General features: G+C 40.2%; 3 protein-coding genes across 6 annotated transcripts; 2 read left to right on the top strand and 1 right to left on the bottom strand.

Moving 5' to 3' along the window:
- The first annotated feature begins 1,159 nt into the window (after window positions 1-1,159).
- LOC111343455 (GDP-fucose protein O-fucosyltransferase 4) lies at window positions 1,160-8,739 on the top strand. Of its 4 annotated transcripts, none has more exons than XM_088743971.1 (2): window positions 1,160-1,874; window positions 8,354-8,739. In XM_088743971.1, the coding sequence occupies exons 1-2, from the start codon at window positions 1,760-1,762 to the stop codon at window positions 8,737-8,739; spliced, it is 501 nt and encodes a 166-aa protein (XP_088600097.1). In that variant the 5' UTR covers window positions 1,160-1,759. The 4 variants fall into 4 exon arrangements, with proteins under 4 accessions (XP_088600097.1, XP_088600095.1, XP_088600096.1 ...); XM_088743969.1 differs by having other exon boundaries at window positions 1,721-1,874; window positions 7,525-8,739; XM_088743970.1 differs by lacking the exon at window positions 1,160-1,874 and adding an exon at window positions 3,650-3,806 and having other exon boundaries at window positions 7,525-8,739.
- A 177-nt stretch (window positions 8,740-8,916) lies between these two features.
- LOC148718200 (uncharacterized) lies at window positions 8,917-11,443 on the top strand. The gene is made up of 2 exons (XM_088743966.1): window positions 8,917-9,049; window positions 9,406-11,443. Exons 1-2 carry the CDS (start codon window positions 8,928-8,930, stop codon window positions 10,646-10,648), a joined length of 1,365 nt encoding a protein of 454 aa, XP_088600092.1. The 5' UTR covers window positions 8,917-8,927; the 3' UTR covers window positions 10,649-11,443.
- On the bottom strand, window positions 10,815-13,004 carry LOC148718201 (uncharacterized). The gene is made up of 2 exons (XM_088743967.1): window positions 12,747-13,004; window positions 10,815-12,607 (listed from the first exon to the last, which is right to left on the bottom strand). The coding sequence occupies exons 1-2, from the start codon at window positions 12,918-12,920 to the stop codon at window positions 11,531-11,533; spliced, it is 1,251 nt and encodes a 416-aa protein (XP_088600093.1). The 5' UTR covers window positions 12,921-13,004; the 3' UTR covers window positions 10,815-11,530.
- Between the last annotated feature and the right edge of the window lie 6,596 nt (window positions 13,005-19,600).

Consider the following 19,600-nt stretch of genomic DNA (forward strand, 5'->3'; position numbering starts at 1 on the left):
GACTTTCAACTACTTCAATTGAGGTGTTACTGAAAGAGAATAAAGAGAAATGCTAGTTGTTTTGTCATTAATTGTCATCTTTCTAGCCATAGTTTATGTTGCCATCTAAGCGAAGGGTCCATTGACCCTAATCGAAGTCACGAGAACGAATTAGTTTGATTATAGAAATTCATTCAACTTGAACGCCAATGTTTTTCCAACTCGAGCCAACCGGTCTTTCAGTACGTTCGGGCAAATAATGCGGCCGGGATAACGCCATAGTCAGATTATCGACCATAAGGCTGGCGTAAAGACTAAATGTCTTAAAACTTCCCTTGATGTTACAGATCAACAACAGATGCATCTTTAGCCTTTAAAAAGAATTTTCAACAAGTACCTGTTTAAATTTTTTTGCTTGTAACAACCGAGTTGATCTTGTAAATTGGCCACCGTAAAGAGTTGCGAAGCTGATGTTGCCTTTGTGCTTGATATTCTTCCACGCGTGAATAGTTGAAGCGGTACTATTGACCCTGGAAATGTTTTCTTCCACAACCTGAGAAACGTTGTCGGCGATTTACCAAGCGTGGCTTCGTTCATCCAAATAATGCAAATTTTGTTGTTCTCTTGGCGGCCTCTGTTCGCTTTTATTTTTTTTCCAAACGGCCTGTAAATCTGAAATGAAAGCGAAAAGCCTGACAGATATCTTTCTAACTTTTGCTATTGCTGTTCATATTCGAAATGTCGCTGTGACGTCATCAAAACATTTGTACTGACTAAAAAATCCTGTGTCTGAGTTTTGCAATTTTGGTCCGAAATCCTACTTGTGATTTCAAATGACTCGTGCTGTAGACGTGTGATTTTGAAATCACGCATATGATTTCAGAGAAATTTGCACTCCACTCTTCACTGAGTTCAATACCACTAGTTACCGAACAACAAGAAATAAACCTAGTGTATTAAGGTGTTATTTTTTCTGTAATAAATCTCCTTGTTTAAAATTTTTATTTTATTTGGCTTATGCCAAACTCAAACTTGATGCACATATGATAATTTTCTCCTCACAATATTCTTGGCTCAGTTCATTAGCACTTGCTTGAAACAGCCTAGTGTAGTCCAACGTAAATCATTCGGGCGTACCCACAATTACTCGACGAAAGCGAAGGGAACATTTTTTAATAATCCCGAGACGAAGTCAAAGTGCTTAATCAGTTACATAACGCGCGCTGTCACTAAATAAGAGTGTGTGTTTCATCAGAGTACAAAACACGGAGCTAAGCTAAAGCTCTTTCGCTGCCAAATTTGTACAATGTATGACCGTTTCCCGTACTTTTCTTTAGCTCTTCCTCGTTAATCGACACATTCGGTACAAGCGCGGGGAGGCAAGTGGCAACAGAATAACCAAACAGAGGTTTGCTAACATGCCAAGCGCCATAATCGACGACTGAATTATAACTTGAGCAGAGACAAAATCACCAAAGAGAAAACAAAATGGACCGTTCAAGTTTTCACGTTTATTTGGATTGTCAATTCAGTACGTACGCACAGTAGTAAAGCACACGGCCAACACTCGTATAGTTCTACAGTTTTGTGCTAAAAAACAAAACAGTACCAGACAGGAATTATGAAAAATATAACGAAACTGGCACGAATGTTAAAAGTTGATACAAATCATGGTGTCAGGGCAACTGCGATCATCCCGTGGTACATCGCGGCTAACTCATCTTGGTAATCTCAGGCAAAACAATATTTAAGTCACGTGGTTAAAAGCTGCGTCGGCTTGATGACTGCATTTCGTCAACACAGAGTAATTTATGTTGTGTGTTATGCCGGACTTCGAAGCAAACCTGTTAGGAAAGTTGGAAAAAACGGAGAAGGTTCATTAGCAGAAATTAAAGGTATGGGAATTGATTCTTTCTCTACGATGACTTTACCAAAACAGCTTTCTGGTAACAGTGAAATGATTCCGATTCAACGATTCGATCCATGCGCACACATGGTTTAAGGCATTCATACAACATTTTCAGGCACACTCTATTGCAAGTCGCTTTGCGAACCTGAATTTATTGAAATAGAGGAGTCGTTTAACTATCGGACGATTGGTGGAACTGTATCCTTATTTCCTATGTCAAAGAAACGCTTCCTTCGCGTTGTATAAACGAATGTAGGGCAAGATTTCCTTATGACCCCATACTTCATTATGCATTCAATTCTTGGATAAAGGAAAGCAGAAGCAATACGGCTACGCCATTTACATGTCATTAAATAAAAATAGCGTCTATTGCGTCTCAGATTTGTTTTTGAAGTATGGCCCCCGACCACAAGGCCATATGAAAGATATGGATGGACACTTGTAACTTTGAAATGGAAGCGAAAAGCCTGACAGCTATCTTTCTGACCAATCTTCCTGACTGATTGCAACTATGGGAATTTTCGTATTTACAATTTTCTCAAATCATTCATTGAACATGGCGGGTATATCTTGTCAGGTCGAGCGGTCTTTAACTCCATTCTTTTTTTAGAACGGCAATACACACGTAAATGCAAATTTGAAAATGCTATACGACAGAGCGCTACCAGTCGTTTCGTATCCGCGGACGATTTATACCCACAGTCAGTTTCGTAGTTAATAAGGTGCGTTTTCCATGTTAATAAGGTTGAAATAAGGTAAGTTTTTATAATTGTCGATAACGAAGAGAAAACATCATGATTATCTTACGTACACACTAATTAGTTATCATTCATGAGAAATTCACAAGTATACAATAGTGTGTTTTTATTCAAGTTATGACACTTACTTGGCATCAGGGAATAATTTGATTGTTAACCTGTTCGCTGTATGCTTCTGAGTTTATCACCATATATTATTACGGTACCAATATTACCACTCTTTTTTTAACAGTCTTGTCTAACTAATGTGAATCACTCGTACCTACTCAAACAGGTCTTTATTTACGTTTTCATGAGTCACAATTCGGCCGGAGAAACATTCGACTACGTCACGTGTTTTTTTACACTTTGTTGTGCTTTAGCCGCTTCCTGCGTGCTTTACAACCAAACAGAACACAGTTAAGGCTTGTTTGTATATTAGTTAACGAGGAAAGTCTCTAAAGAAACTGTGGTGCAGTATCGGTGTAGGGTGTTACCAGATCACTTGGTTTTTATCAAGTAAGTTAAAACTGTAATTAGTTCCGTTAATTAGCCATTTGTCAAAGCGAATAACGAAGGCCTAGCGCTCAAACGTCAGTATTAGAGATTCTTTACGCTGGCTACTTAACTTTAATAACTCAGTTGATAAAACCAAGCCATTCATAGGAATAGTATGCGCGTCTTAAGCATATAAGAATCAAGTTATACGAACTTTATTCGTTACGGTGGCCAATTTACAATTTCAACTTAGTTGCTTTAACCCTAAGCGTGGAATTTAATGTTCAAGCGAAGACTTGAATATTTATGTTGACAGAAAAACTTTAAAATTCAAAATAAAACTTGAATGCTGAAAATAAAACTTGAATGTGATAATAAACCTTAAGTATTGAAAGTAAAACTTAAATATTGAAAATGAACCTTGAATGTTGAAAATAAAACTTGTATTTTTGCGGGGATTTTACGCCATTGACTGCTCTGCAGACGTCGCCAATAGAAAGTTGCACGTGATCGGTGGCGTGATCTTAAGACGTTACAGTTACGTCATCAAAGCCGGCTCTCTGAAGAAGCCGTTTTATTTCCATCCACCGAGGGAATGTTTATAGACTTCATAAACAAAAGATAACATAGAAAACTGGGGGAAACCACTAGAGTAAAGCATCAATTCACTTTGTTTATCAGAGGTAAGCTTCACCTCGATTGAACGTTTGTTATGCCACGGATGAGTAAACGTTGAACTCGGCCGTCGAATGAAGAAAAAGATGTTTTCCTCGTAGTCACGCACGTGGTACAAGGAAAAAATCCTATAGCCTCGCGAGCAATCCAAAGCCAAGCATCGACTTTCAGTCGCGTTTCGAAGTTTTTCCACAGAGCAACAGAGAATTCCATGCTAAGGTAGCCGTTTATAGTATGGCTTACGGTTATTCGCGAAACGAAACGAAATGAAAATGCATAATTTTCGAAATAGAAATCTGTAATTTGCGAAAAGGAAATCTGTAATTTTCGAAACGAAAATCTCTGCTGAAATCTCTACAGGCTGGAAGAATGAATCGGTCAGTTCACCACAAGTGTAGATTGCATACGCAGCCTACAGACGATAGATTTTATATATGTAAAAGTGACGTCTTAACTATAGACCAGTTTTATGCGCTCTTGTCTTTACGAGTGCAGCTCAGGAATATGCTTAATAAAATAATTATTGCATTCGGTTTTCACATGATAGCGATAATTATCAAAGCCTCTGTTTGTGTTATCTGCCTCAGCCTTCGGCTTCGGCAGATAACCCAAACTTTGGCCTTGATAATTACCGCTATAATGCTCAACCTCATCCAATAATTGTTAATTATTATTATTCAACTGAGCTTCGCAGAGTACAAATAACGCCCAAGACGAGTACAAATATCACGCGATATTTGTACTCCAGAAATATCCGCGAAATTCGCCCGCACTGAAATAACAGCTTTGTGTGTTGGATAATAAATCTCTTATTTAACAACCAAACGTCTAATAAGATATATTTATTATCCAAATGTGTTTCGTAGAGTACAAATAACGCGCGAGACGAGTACAAATATCACACGATATTTGTACTCCAGGGCCCAGTTGTATAAAGGGTGGATAACGCTATCCACCGGATAAATCGCTATTCGGTAGATAAGTGATAGCAAAACATATAGTGTGAAGGTGTAGTCTGATCGTCCGGGTGAGTGTAGTCCTGAGAAGGACTGTTGTCGGTGGTAGTGACTGACGTTTCGACAACCTGTGCGGAAGTCATCATCAGAGTCAAGTGAATGACTGTTGTCAGTAGAATGTTCTTATTCCAGTTCGTGTAAAATGATCGGTTGGTTTTGCCGTGATGTTATTGGCTGTAAGACTCAAGTGACGTAAGTCGGTCGTGATTGGTCTGTTTCGATCTGTCGGTAAAGTTAGGTCGTTCTTTTTCCCTCGTTTGTGATGTTTATGTCGTGAATGAGTCGTTTGTATGGAGCGGGTAGTTGTTGACATCTGTTTAGGGGAGTCTGTTCTAAGTTAGTAATCCAGCTTTCCAGAGTCGGTCGTTGAAAATAGTCAGTGCTGTAGGTTAGGCATTGCGCAGAGTCCCAGTCAATGTTGTGGTTGGTAAGTCGATGGTGTTCAGCAATGTGATTGCTGACATCACCTTTCCTCGTCGCCCGTCTGTGTTCAGTCAGTCTTGTTGTGAGGTTTCTGCCAGTCTCACCGATGTAGGAGGCTTGGCAGTCGGAACAATTGATCTTATAAATCGTTCCCTGTCTGTTCCTCGGTTCGTCTTTGTCTTTAACGTTGGTTAGTAACTGAGGTAGTGTGGTGATAGGTTTGTGGGCGACGTGGATGTTGAAGGGTGGTAAGATGTGCGAGATGTTTTCAGACATGCCTTTTATGTACTGTATGGTTGCTGTAGTCGTAAGGGTTGCGGTGTCGTTTGTTTCGGTAGTGGTGGTGGGTCGGTGAGTGTTTCGTCGGATGAAGTCGTTGTCGTAGTTGTTCTTTGAAAAAACACGGTGAAGGTATTTGTTCTCGTCGGATAAGCTGTCTGTCGAGTCGCATACTAGTTGTGCGCGTCGTTTTAGAGTTCTGATAGTTGTGGCTTTGTGTGTGATGTAGGGTTTGTGTGATGTACAGATAGTGTTATCCACCCTTCGAACAACCGGGGCCAGAGATATCCGCGAAATTCGTCCGCATTGAAATAACAATTTGGCGTGTTGGATAATAAATCTCTTATTTAACCTTTTGTTGTGTATTATTAGCTGTGGTTACACCAGACCTTTTGCCCACGGGAAAGTGAGACTTTACCCACGGGAAGTCTGTTTTGTGCGTGACCTCTATTCCCACAGTGAAACTGCCCATGGGAAATTGCTATGGATACATCAAAAAGAACAAAAGAATTACCCATGACGTTTCCCGAACTAAGTCGTGGGGTTTAGCAGTGGTTTATCTAACCACAAGAGTAGTTCGACCAGTCGTATGGAAGAGAATAGTAAATCCGGAAACCGCAGCCCATGCTGGGCATTTTTGTGGTGTTGCGCTGAAATCGCGGCAAATATCTTCGCAAGTACCAAATTCAAGACACACGGCATCAAACATGGCCAACTTTCGAGGTTCACATTAAGTATATTTTACTCGTCTTTGCTCTGAATACTCCAATAAAAACCATAAGTTTCGCGGTTTGTGATCTCCATGATGAATTAATTTCCCGCAACTATGGGAATTTTCGTATTTACAATTTTCTCAAATCATTCATTGAACATGGCGGGTATATCTTGTCAGGTCGAGCGGTCTTTAACTCCATTCTTTTTTTAGAACGGCAATACACACGTAAATGCAAATTTGAAAATGCTATACGACAGAGCGCTACCAGTCGTTTCGTATCCGCGGACGATTTATACCCACATGTCAGTTTCGTAGTTAATAAGGTACGTTTTCCAGGTTAATAAGGTTGAAATAAGGTAAGTTTTTATAATTGTCGATAACGAAGAGAAAACATCATAATTACCTTACGTACACACTATTTAGTTATTATTCATGAGAAATTCACAAGTATACAATAGTGTGTTTTTATTCAAGTTATGACACTTACTTGGCATCAGGGAATAATTTGATTGTTAACCTGTTCGCTGTATGCTTCTGAGTTTATCACCATATATCATTACGGTACCAATATTACCACTTTTTTTTTAACAGTCTTGTCTAACTAATGTGAATCACTCGTACCTACTCAAACATAATCGTTTATAATCGTAACGGTGGCCAATTTACCATTTCAACTTTGTTCATATATATTCAAATTATTACGAAATGACTCAACTGACTGGGTACGAAATGACTCAACTGACTGGGTACGAAACGACTCAACTGACTGGGTACGAAACAACTCAACCGACTGGGTACGAAATGACCCAACTGACTGGGTACGAAATGACTCAACTGACTGGGTACGTAACGACTCAACTGACTGGGTACAAAACGACTCAACTGATTGGGTACGAAGTGACTCAACTGACTGGGTACGAAACAACTCAACTGACTGGGTACGAAATGACTCAACTGACTGGGTACGAAATGACTCAACTGACTGGGTACGTAACAACTCAACTGACTGGGTACGAATGACTCAACTGACTGGGTACGAAATGACTCAACTGACTGGGTACGTAACAACTCAACTGACTGGGTACAAAGCGACTCAACTGACTGGGTACGAAATAACTCAACTGACTGGGTACGTAGCAACTCAACTGACTGGGTACAAAACGACTCAACTGACTGGGTACGAAACGACTCAACTGAATGGGTACGAAACGACCCTTAATCTTTCTGATACTGTCCGTTGACCATATCCAAATCCATTGTCCTTACTAGATATGTAAACTTTGTTCTCGACAGGTCGTTACCAAAACCTATATTGGTGTCAACAATGAGGTCCTATCGCTCAGGAGTTCTGCTTTTCTCGCTTTTGCGATGATAGTCTTTTTATGGCAGTTCCAAAGAAAAAATTCTGCACAGAGAGTTACTCTTGAGCCTCCCACGTATGTTAGGATGAGCCGAGAGAGTACTTTGATTCCCGAAAAGAAGACCTCTATCAAAACAGAACCGTTGTTAATTATTTTCTGGACAACTGTTTTCGGTATTGCGCCACACTATGAGCTTGGATATTATAATGGGAGTGACTGCCCTGTGGCCTGCCAGGTCACCTCTGACCGTTCTCGAGCCAGAGAGGCAGATGGGTTCGTGGTGCATGGCTGGGATGCAGACATGATACCCCCGAATGGATCTGTACCATGGATATTTTTTACACAAGAAAACCCGGTGTATGTTCCCAAAATGAAAGACGCCAAGTTTATGTCCAAATTTAACTTGTTAATGAGTTACCGTTTAGACTACGATATACCCGTCCCAGTTGTTCCCATGCCTCAGTTGACACCACCACTTCCATTTAAGGAAAAAACTAAACTTATTATGGCAGCATTTTCAAATTGCGAGGCTGTGCGGACGGAGTACATGAGACAATTGATGAATTTTGTGCAGGTCGATTCTTATGGAGCCTGTCTAAGGAACAAAAATGATCTAGTTAGCCGAGGTGGATCTAAGAACGGAAAAAACTTCAAAGAATTGAAGAGTGAATTAGCCAGACAATACAAATTTTTACTGGTATTTTTTAACGAGGACTGTGATTATTTTGTCGATGATCAACTAATCCATGCTTTGGATGCAGGCGCAGTTCCCGTGGTAATGAGTACAGATAAACTGGACGAGTTCCTGCCCGGCAATCTTAAACTATCCGTCATTAAAGTCCGTGACTTTAAGACTCCAAAAGATCTTTCGGATTATCTTAAGTTCCTTAACACAAATGAGACAGAGTATAACAAGTATTTGACATGGAAGTCGGAAGGAATAGGAAATTTCACTGGAACCGCTATTGGAAATGTTTGGAAACCAAAGTATCCTATTTATTGCCAGCTCTGTATGGCGCTTTCAGAAGGACGAATACACGAGGAAGGACTGGCGCCAATACCGTGTAATAGAGTCCTAAAGTGCTTACGTCACGTTTCCATAGCACCGGAATTCTGTGGTCTAAACAAACCAATATGGCGTCCCTAGTGTGACACATTGTCGTTGACCTCGAGCACTTCAAGAGCTATAATAGCGCATTTTATCCTCCAATAATAGAAATAAGATAAAGAGAATCAGGATAACCTTTGGCCTTACTATTGAAGAGTATAATAAGCGGACAAAAGCACCTGGTGAGCAATAATTCGAGTCAAAACGCCACGGAGACGAAGTTTGCGATGGGCCAGTGTTTTCATCCAGATTGCAATCACACATCTGAAAGCCACTGCTGCCGATTCTTTTCGTTTCCAGACCAGAAAAAACATAAAACACTCTATGATAACTGGATATCATTTGTAAGGTGAGTATTTTACGAAAATATATATTTCGATGCTGTACCATCGATTAGAAAAAGCTGTTTTTTTTTTATCTCAAACTGATTCACGATTAGCTGTTTCTCTTTCTTGTCTTATTTGTTTTCTCGCGGCTTTGCCTTTCCTTGTTTTCAGTCTTGATCTAAGATTATTTAGTTACTAAAAAACTATATGATAGTTGTGAGTATCAAAGCTGTTACACTAACTAGTATTAAGTAACAAGCTCAGAGAAATACTCGCTTCGCATTCACGTCTTAGACTACAAGGTTAAGCATGTGACCAACTAAACTTTGGGTTTTTTAAGCGCAAGTATAGTAACTGCTTCTGTCTTTTTCTGTTATAGGAGAGGAGATAGAAAGCCCAGCAAACATTCGCGACTTTGCAGTTGTCACTTTAAAGATGGGCGAAAAGAAAATATGCCAACCATCAGTGACAGAAACAGGCACAAGCTGTTTGATAGTCTGGACTTGCTGCCAGGTACAGGACCAACACCTCCCAGTACACCTACCCCCAAGAAAAAACGGAAAGTGTCTGCCGAGCCCACGAAATTACCAACTGTAGCATCTGTGCTTGAAGAGATTAAAGAGAACTCTGAACCATGTTCCACTGAATGCTCACAAGAGGAAAAGACAAGTTCCAAAGAAGCTCTGCTGTCAATAGAGCTTGACATGACTTCAACAGAACTTGCTAAACACAAGGAAATGTCAACTTACTATAGTGCACACTTCTCTGCTAAGAGCTTGAGCCCTGAGGTGATACGGATGGAGACATGTCTACCCACTAAGGATGTTTTTGATATTGTTGTGGGATATGTTTCAAGATTCAAGGGTGAAATAAACTATTATGCTGGATGGAAGGTTAAGGCGATCACACTTGAGGACCAGATATTTATCACTCTGATGAAACTGAAACAAAATTATACCAATCTACATTTAGCCCAGTTGTTTTCATGCAGTGTTGCAACTGTTGCTAACATAGTACTAACTTTTGTCCATGTTCTGCATTCTCTCCTGTTCAAAGACATCATGACAACCGTGCCATCTAGAGAAAAGAACAAGATGTGTTTGCCATCCTCTTTCACTGAGTACAGCAGTTGCCGCATTGTGATTGATTGTACAGACATTGAAATTGCTGCACCTAAGCTCATGTCCCAGCAGAATGCTACATATTCCAGCTACAGGGGAATGAACTCTTTCAAAGTCATTATAGGGGTTGCCCCAAATGGAGTTATAACCTATGTTAGTGATCTTTTTCCTGGCTCAGTCAGTGACAAGGTCATGGTTAAAGAGTCTGGGTTTTGTAAACATTTGAGTGCTGGTGATCTTGTTCTGGCAGACAAAGGTTTTCTCATCAGCGATGTAGTTCCAAGAGGTGTTTCAGTTAACATACCACCATTTCTCAACAATGGAAAGTTTACAGAGAGTGAGGCAAGGGTGACAAAATCAATAGCTCGATGTCGCATCCACGTAGAGCGTGCAAATGCAAGACTTAAGAGTTTTCGCATCCTTGGCTTCATCCCAGCATTTTTGAGGTGCCATGCTGACAAGCTATGCCAACTGTGCTCAGCTCTTATTAATTTGCAGTAGCCATTGATCAAGGATGGCTGCGAAGACTTTGAATTTGACTGAATAGAACTTTTTTTCAACTAAATTATAGTACAATGAGTTTTTAATATTATTTTTGTATTACTAGAAGCCCTACTGTAACAGATCAAATGGTACTGACATAGCTTTGGTCAAAAATATGATGTGGTCAGTTTTACATTTTTCTGATATTCATCTCCTTTATGTTCATTAATACAAACTACTATGTGTTCTGTGAAAATAGATTATAATGAAATCCAGTGACATTCTTAAATTGTCATTTCAACTAAATCCAGGTCAGGGGCATGTGACCAGTATGGAATTCTTTCGTCCAGTAGTTCCAAGTGTGAAAGTCGTGCTGGCTTAAAGGTTTTACTTTTGTGTCTGTGAAGCTGGGAGCCTGAGTTCAGGTGTATAAAACTAAAGCCACACTTAAATTAGCTTAAGGGATGGTGAGAGGTAGTCAGAAAAAATAACCTGTGTCTGCATGGATTTTTTTTTGGCTCCCTCCCCTTCCCTTTGCATTGCTATGCAAGCCTACTTAAGTGTGGCATAAGTTTTATGCACCTGGGCCCTGTTGAGTAACCAGGATAAGTGTTACCAGCTACCAGTAGCCATTGGTTGCAAAAAAAAAATGGTTTAAGCTTGCTTTCAGGAAGAATGTAATTTATTATTAAGTTACTATGCTAAATGGAAAAATGTGGGTTCTTTATCTTGTGTCTCTATCTGAGTGTAGAATATGTAATGTTATATTAAGAAATTAATGTATGAAATTTAAAAAAATACCTTTTAACATTAGCTATTGCCTATTTACATTAGCTCCCACTCCCCCCCTCCCCCCCCCCCCCCCCACTCTGACTATGTCCAGCATCTGTGCACCACTTTTCAAAGTTCTCCCTCGGTAATCTTTGGGAATAGTTGATGAAAGTAAAAATCACTCAAGATAGTAATATTGTGCTCCCAAGATTCATCTCGTTCAATCTTGATAACTACACTATCCTTTGTGGTCCATACAACAAAGTAGCAGAATTTGCGCTTTGTCAGGAACATCTGGCCTTGACACTGATGCCAGTAAACATGTGTGGTAGACAGCGTATAATTCCCTTCCTTCTCCTCCAAGTAAAAGTCTTTGTGCCCACAAGCTTCCTTGATTGTCGCATTTCGATGTGTGTAGGGGCACTTACACTCAATCACCGAGTCGTCTCCCACAAGTCCATCAGGGGAAGCACCCAGAACTCCCGACTCGTGTAGCCAAAGGCCGGTCTGTACAGGTGTAAAGTTTGTGATGTTGGTGAAGGATTTCAGGGCCTCAGTCTCATTGTCCTGTCCCCATGCAATTGCTTTAACTCCACTCAAGTTGTATTCCCCAAGTAGTCGCTTGATAAGAGACGGTGTAACTCTTTTTGCCTGGAGGACGGAGCCAAAATTACTGGCAGTCAGGCGGCCTCTACGAGCTTGGTGCCATGCAGGGCTGTTTCGCTGGCCAGCCGTGAGAGTGCTCACAACATTTATGGTTCTCTCCTCTACTTTGGCATTCTCAATCAAGTACTCTAATTGTTTTTCCTTCGTAGATGCCATAAGGAAACCCTCTGAGTAAATGATATCCTCAATCGTCTTGATCGGGAGAGGGGTAGCAGGTTGTGGTTCGGGACTCAAGATCCAGCAGGTCCCTGTAAATTTTCCATAGCGCTTTAGTTCGCTGTACAGCCACATCCGATCTTCTCGGTTAGGATTGCGCGCCAAAGGGCTGTAATCCATCTTCTTCGGTGGCGCTGGAAACATCTGGCTTGCAGACTGTACGCTTTCTGCCTTTCGCTTTCGTTTCCATTGGCATTCCAGGTCCGTCCTGCTAAGGTTATGGATGCCATAAATAAATATGGCTGCCGCGTGACTGCACTTGAACTCGCCGCGAGGACACTCGCATTCTGTGTTTTTTATTTCAAGGTTTTCATCGAGATAAATCTGATAAAAAGATAATTCGAAACAGACACGTAAGTTGCAATATATATTCCGCAATATAAACATTAAATTGGAAGTGAAATCGGGGTTGGGAGTTCTTCGAATTGAACACACGTGTTGTGATCCCAAATTGGCAACTTACTGTGACTTTGTAGTCCTTATTTTTCATGCTTGCTTGGATTTCACCTTTGATGACTCCCCTGGAATAAATAAAGCTTTGGACATGGTCGGATTTGAAGTGGTTTTCTCCGCGATCAAGCGATTTCCGCTCTCCAGAAAAGAAAGAAACGAGTGAGCATATCGATAAAGACGCCATGTTTGAAGTATGAGTTTAAACTGTTTAGACCAGAAAAAAATGCTGTCATGGCAACGTGACGTCACACTTTAGGACTCTATGCGAGGACTTACAAAGATTGGGGCATAACAAAGGGGGCTTAATTGACCTCATTGTCATTTTTCGCAGCGGTTATGCGTTCAACTTACATACAGGCCTGAATTTTTTTCAGGCTTTGTTTTCATTTCTGCTCATTTAATAATCCGCAGTTCATATATTCATAGTCGGAAGTATATGTCTCTGCAAAAAAATGTGATTACGCTCTGTAATTCTTTTTGTATAAATCACATTGAACCTAGACTTGTACTGAGTTTAAGTAAGTATTCGCATATTTCTCCTGCGCTTTGTCAATTTCACTGGTTTCCAATACGACATCGTGTTCATTTTAAGATCATAATTTTAACATTTAAAACTATTCATAGATGGGCACCTAGGTATATCATTGAACTAATTAACATCAAGCCTAGGTCTGTATATAATCTTAGATCAAATCAAAGTTTATTACTTGACCCTCCTAAGGGGAAAATGCTTGCCACGTTGGGGGACAGATCATTCTCTGCTGCTGCCCCGTACTTATGGAATGCTCTGCCAGCTCAATTACGTGATATTCAATCATTTTCCATTTTTAAATGTAAGCTGAAAACTTATTTATTTCGTGCAGCTTTCTCAAAGTACCCTGTCTGACAATTACTTTTATTAGTATTACTAATTAAGTTTCTTATTAAGATCCTTATTCCTAGTTAAGATCCTTATTATGGATATTCCATATTATTCTTATTTTTAACATACATTGTTAATATTAATGTACATGTAATTAGTTTTATAAATTTGAATTTACTGTAGTATTCTAAGTTGTTAAGCGCTGTTGATCATAGAATGAAAATAGCGCTCTAGAAGTTATTAAATTAAACCTTACGCGTTATTTTCATATTAGTTCATCTTGCTGAAAGGACTTGTATTTGACGGTCAATCGACAAGATAGAGTCGCGCTGCAATATCAAACAGCAAATGTAAATCGCATCACGGCTCTTGTGTAGATAATGAGTGTGAGAAAAGTCTAAAGAGTTGCATGTGATTAATAGCAACCTTAAACCGGTGGCGTGATCATGATGTTTCCCTTGCGTGTCAATAAAGCCAGCTGTGCTGAATCCGGTTGATCAAAAGTAGCGCAAAACTTAGTACTTTTTTTCCTTTTTAATCTATCAAGAGAATATTTGAAGATCTCTTAAGCAAAAGGATACTGAGAGAACACCGAGATCAGCAACTGGAGTAGGGCACAAGCTCACATTGTGTTACTTAGGTAAGCCTCACCGCAATTTAATTATCGAACGTTTTTTATGCGGCTTTTGTGTACAATTTGAGCACAGATGTCGAAGCAGAAAAGGGTACAAATGTTATTTGTTTAGGCACGGACGTAGTACACAGACTCCTACATCATTGCGAGCAATCCCGAACCCAAACATTTGGTTTTTCAGCTTCGAAGCTTTGCCACTGAGCAACAGAGAATTTCCTGTTGAGTTAGGCTATTACGAGCTGGAAGGTAGTGAGTTTTTGACCGCGGTCCTCAATTAAAGAGAAATGCTAGATGTTTTGTCAGTTGTCACCTCTCTTGCCGTAGGCTTATGTAGCCATCCAAGCGAAGGGTAGTCTCCCTAGCAGCCGTTTGTTTTGGATGTCACGCAACGCTCCCCCAAAAGAACGGCTGCTGACATTCGAACTACATTCCTTTCTCATTGTCCTTGCGGTTTGTTCGCGGTCTATTGAACAGACCAATCACATACCAGAAAATTTGAATGACGTAAGGTTTCACGCGAAAATGTGGATGTGGCAGATGATCTAGCTATCATGTCGGGAGAAACACTGAAGAAATTTGTCGATGAGAGCTAAAAAATGTTTCACATGTTCATCGTTGTGCCCTGGTAAAGATAGAGTATATATCTTTGGGAAAACTTCTCACAATTTCGTTGAAATTATAGAATCTACGCTTAACATAGACGTCAACTGCTACGCCATTGACACGAACTCTAGATTGTTTGAGCGGTTGTTAAAGTTTCAGCGAGCAACTGAGAAAGTAGAAGAAGCTAAAAACTGGACTGAAACTCTTTATTCGCACTATTTCAAGAGGTTACTACAGATTATAAAAGTCAGAATATATAAGAAATAGTAATTTACATCAATAATCAAAAGTAAATACAAGACGCCTTTCAATCTAGGCCAAGGGCTAAACGCTTGCTTCGACCTACAGATGGAGATCAGGAGGAAAAAATTGAAGTGCGTGCTTGCCGTCAACAAACCGGGCGAAGGCTTCGAGAACACTGCAATTTAGGTCGGCCAACGTCTCCTAAACTACTTGTACTTCTTCATTTGCCAGTCCGCTGCTAGCTGGAGCGAACCCGATTAGTTATGTTCGTGGCTTCTTATAACCGATACAGGAAATCGGCCCGAATTATCGAGTGTTTCCGCACGTTGGTACAACGCAACAACAATAACAATAATATGACCACTTTCATCTGTAACATTGTCAAACACGAGCGGGAATGCTTGATTTCCCGGATCCTGTAGACAACTTAACAAAAACATCTTCTTTCTCGACTAAGGCTTTCCTAATTGCAAGCTTCTGGTGAGCATTGAGCTCGAAAATTTTGAACTTTGACGACGCTTTGCGAAAAGCTCCTTCAAGCACCGCCATTTGTCTTGTGTTTTCCACATGAGAATCGCGATAGAAAACGATATCTGACTGGACGAGTCTCAAAAGGTTAGTCTGGTGCGAAAAGGTTCCTGAAAGTGGAACCCGAGCTGTGATTGGCCAATTCGGAGAAAGGAATGTAGTTCGGTTGTCAGCAGCCGTTCTTTTGGGGGAGCGTTGCGTGAAATCCAAAAAAAATCGGCTGCGAGGGAGACTAACCGAAGGGTGCATGAACCCTAATTATTATGGCTGTGTCTCACAAGGACTGGGAACTACCGAATTCACGAATTTGATTGGCTAAAATCAATATTGAAAGCGGTCTAGATTTTCCCATCTAAACCGGCATCTAGACCAGTCTAGAAAAAAAAAGTACAAGGAATATAAAAAATTGGCATATAAGACATAGCCATATAACAAACATCTTACTAACCGAGCTAAGTCGGTCTGTATGGGAGAATCTTGACCTCGGTCGCTGGTACAGACCTCACTGCGTTCGGTCTGTACTGGCGACCTCGGTCAAGATTCTCCCATACAGACCTCCCGCTCGGTTGATAAGAACTAATTGAAGCTACGAGAAGAAACTATTCCAATTATAGAACTACGCTAAACTTGGACACCAGTTTTTTTTCTACCTTGAGCCAACCGGTCGTTTAGTACTGTCAGTACATTATGCCGTGGAGAATGTCATAGCTAGATTATCGAGCATAATGCTGGCTAAATGACTAAATGTCTTAAAACCTCCCTTGGTGTTACAGCTCAACAAGAGATATCTTTGGTTTATTAATTGAGTTGATCTTGTAAATTGACCACTGTAAAGAGTTTCAAAGCTGATGTTTCGAGGGTTAACCCTTAGTAATTCGCTCTGCTTTTATGCGCTTGATACTAGTTCGTCCGCGCGTGAATTGTTGGAATGGTGCTTCTGACCTTGGAAATGTTTTCTCCCACTCTATGCGAAACATTGTCGGCGATTTACCAACGTCGCTTCGTTTACCAAATCATGCAAATTTTGTTGTTTTCTTTGCGGCTTCTGTTCCTACAAAGAACTAAAGAGTAAACTAATTAGCCAGACAATACAATTTTTTACTGGTATTTATTTAACCAGGACTGTGATTATTTTGTCGATGATCAACTAATCCATGCCCTGAATGCAGGCGCAGTTCCCGTGGTAATGAGTACAGGGAGAAAAATATTTTGGGGGCCACGGTTTTAGCTAAAACCGTGGCTCCCAAAATGTTTTTCTCACCTTGCCTTACACGTGTTAAATTTTTCACAGATTTTTCACAACTTCGCCTGTTCCTGTTCGTAAGTCCGGCCAAGCCTTTACGGTCATCGGCCCTTGTAACTCTGGCTTATAAATACAGGCGTTTAGTCACACTTGTAAAACTCCCTGAAGAAGTCTACGACAGTTAGACGAAACGCGTAGGAAAAGACAAGAAGTTTTACAACTAATGTTCGCAGAAGTGCTGCTCACTAGTCTATAATTAAAAAATACTTCAATGATTTGGCAAACAACGCCTTTTCAAATCCTAAAAAGGTTTGGTATTTTTTTTCGTTTAAATCTCGTACCAAACGATTACCCGATGAAATGTCTTATCAAGGGAACAGGACCACCGATGACGCACAAAAAGCTGAACTTTTTCAACATTTCTTCAATTCAATTTATACAGGTCACTCCTCTTGTGAAATATCAAATGCATTAACTTTGAACCCTCTGATCAACAACCGCTTAAGCACTATTGTGGTGACCACTGAAGAAATTATTAAGTTGTTATCTTCACTTGATATATCTAAAGCTCCTGGTCCTGACAATATGCCTACAATTGTTCTCAAAAAATGCGCAAGTACTTTAGCTCCTTCAATAACTGCTTTTGAACATGAATATACGTATGATGCACGATCCTCGCAGTAGATAGCGCTATTTAAGCAATAGCGAAAATCAGACCTGAAAAAGATTTTTTTTTTTTTTTTTTTTTTTTTCAGGTCTGATTTTCGCTATTGCTTAAATAGCGCTATCTACTGCGAGGATCGTGCATCATACGTATCTAATACCGCAGTTCATATATTTCATTGTATCTAACATAAATATAGTTTATATCTGACCACTTGCAGCCCAGAGGCTGAATTACGGGTGCAGTGTAAGGTTGAGAACAGACGTCAGCATATCAGGCGCCTCTGGCTGCCGTTTCAGTCTATCGATCTCACCTTCCCAACCATCCCACCCCAGGGGAGGACATCCATCACACAGTAATCTCGTGTGTGGGAAATTAACGTCTCCTCCCCCAACCCTGCAGGAGACAGGACCTCCATTTATTCGTCCCTATCCGAGAAGACTAGAATATCTAACCCTTTCTTGATGTCATAGAAAGGTAGCAAATTCTTCTCGATTATTTTAAGACCTTGAGTGTTGGTCCGGCAGGGGCTCGAACCCTCGACCTCCCGCACAACAGTCTAGCGCTCTATCCATTGAGCTAACCGGGAGGCGGTTATAAACTCTTCTTTCGTCAATGGTTATTGTTTATCATCATCGAAACCCGCAAATGTTTGTCCTGTTCATAAGAAAGAAAAGAAATCTGAAGTAGAAAATTATCGACCAATCTCTTTAATGGTCTTTAATGCAAATATTGGCAAAAGTCCAAGAGTGATGTGTTCTAAATCATCTTTTGGCGCATATTTCTCCCTGTTTGTATGACATGCAGCATGGCTTTCTTAAAGGTCTGTCATGTACAACTCAACTGTTGCAAGTCCTCCACGAACTTGGTCAGACTCTTGATAGTGGCCTCGAAACTGATGTCATTTATCTAGATTTTTCTAAAGCTTTTGACTCTGTGTGTCATGCGAAACTTTTGTCAAAGCTTCGCAAGTTTGGAATTGACGGTTTACTGCCGGACTGGTTTTCGAGTTATCTCATTGGGCGACAACAGCGTGTTGTCGTAAATGTTAGTTTTTCAACCTGGAGTATAGTTAAGTCAGGTGTTCCACAGGGATCAATTTTAGGCCCCGTACTGTTTTTGATGTTTGAAAATGACATGCCGAATGTTCTAAAGTCCTCGTCTCTAGCTATGTATGCTGATTACTCGAAATGCTTCAAAACCATCAAAGCTGCATCTGATATCTGTGACCTCCAAGATGATTTAAACCTCCTCTGCAACTGGTCATCCTTAAACGAACTGTACTTCCAGCCTATAAAGTGTCACAATCTGAAAATAAGCCGAAAGAAAACTAGCTTACAACGTATATATAACCTAAACAATACCGCGATAAATCTTGTCACCAAAGAAAGGGACCTTGGGCTTACAGTCACTAAGGACCTCACATGGAACCAACATATAATTCAGACTGTCTCTAAAGCTAACAAACTTTTGGGATTTATTAAGAGAAATTGTCATACAATTCAAAATGAAAAAACTTTAACTTTATTATACTCTTCTCTGATAAGATCGCATTTTAGTTTCGCTTCACAGGTTTGGGCCCCACAGTCATAATTATAATTTATGACTGTGGGTCATAAATTATAATTATGACTGTGGGTAATTATAATTATGACTATGACTCTATAATTAGATACATATGATGCACGATCCTGTGCGCAGGATCGTGCATCATGTGTATCTAACACCGCAGTACAAAATATATGAACTTCATACATTTCATTGTATCTCATTTATCACTTTCACAGGTTTATTACGAATCAACTTAACGGCCTGCTCCCAGTTGGCTTGTTAGCTCAATTGGTAGAGCGCTGCACTAGTATCGCAGAGGTCAGTGGTTCGAGTCCCGTACAGGCCTGATTTTTTTCAGGTCTTATTTTCGCTATTGCATAAATAGCGCTATCTACTGCGAGGATCGCACATCATACGTATCTAATACCGCAGTACAAAATATATGAACTTCATATATTCATTGTATCTCATTTATCACTTTCACAGGTTTATTACGAATCAACTTAACGGCCTGCTCCCAGTTGGCTTGTTAGCTC

This window comes from Stylophora pistillata, chromosome 13 (genome assembly GCF_964205215.1).
Source record: "Stylophora pistillata chromosome 13, jaStyPist1.2, whole genome shotgun sequence".
In the NCBI taxonomy this organism is placed as follows: domain Eukaryota; kingdom Metazoa; phylum Cnidaria; class Anthozoa; order Scleractinia; family Pocilloporidae; genus Stylophora; species Stylophora pistillata.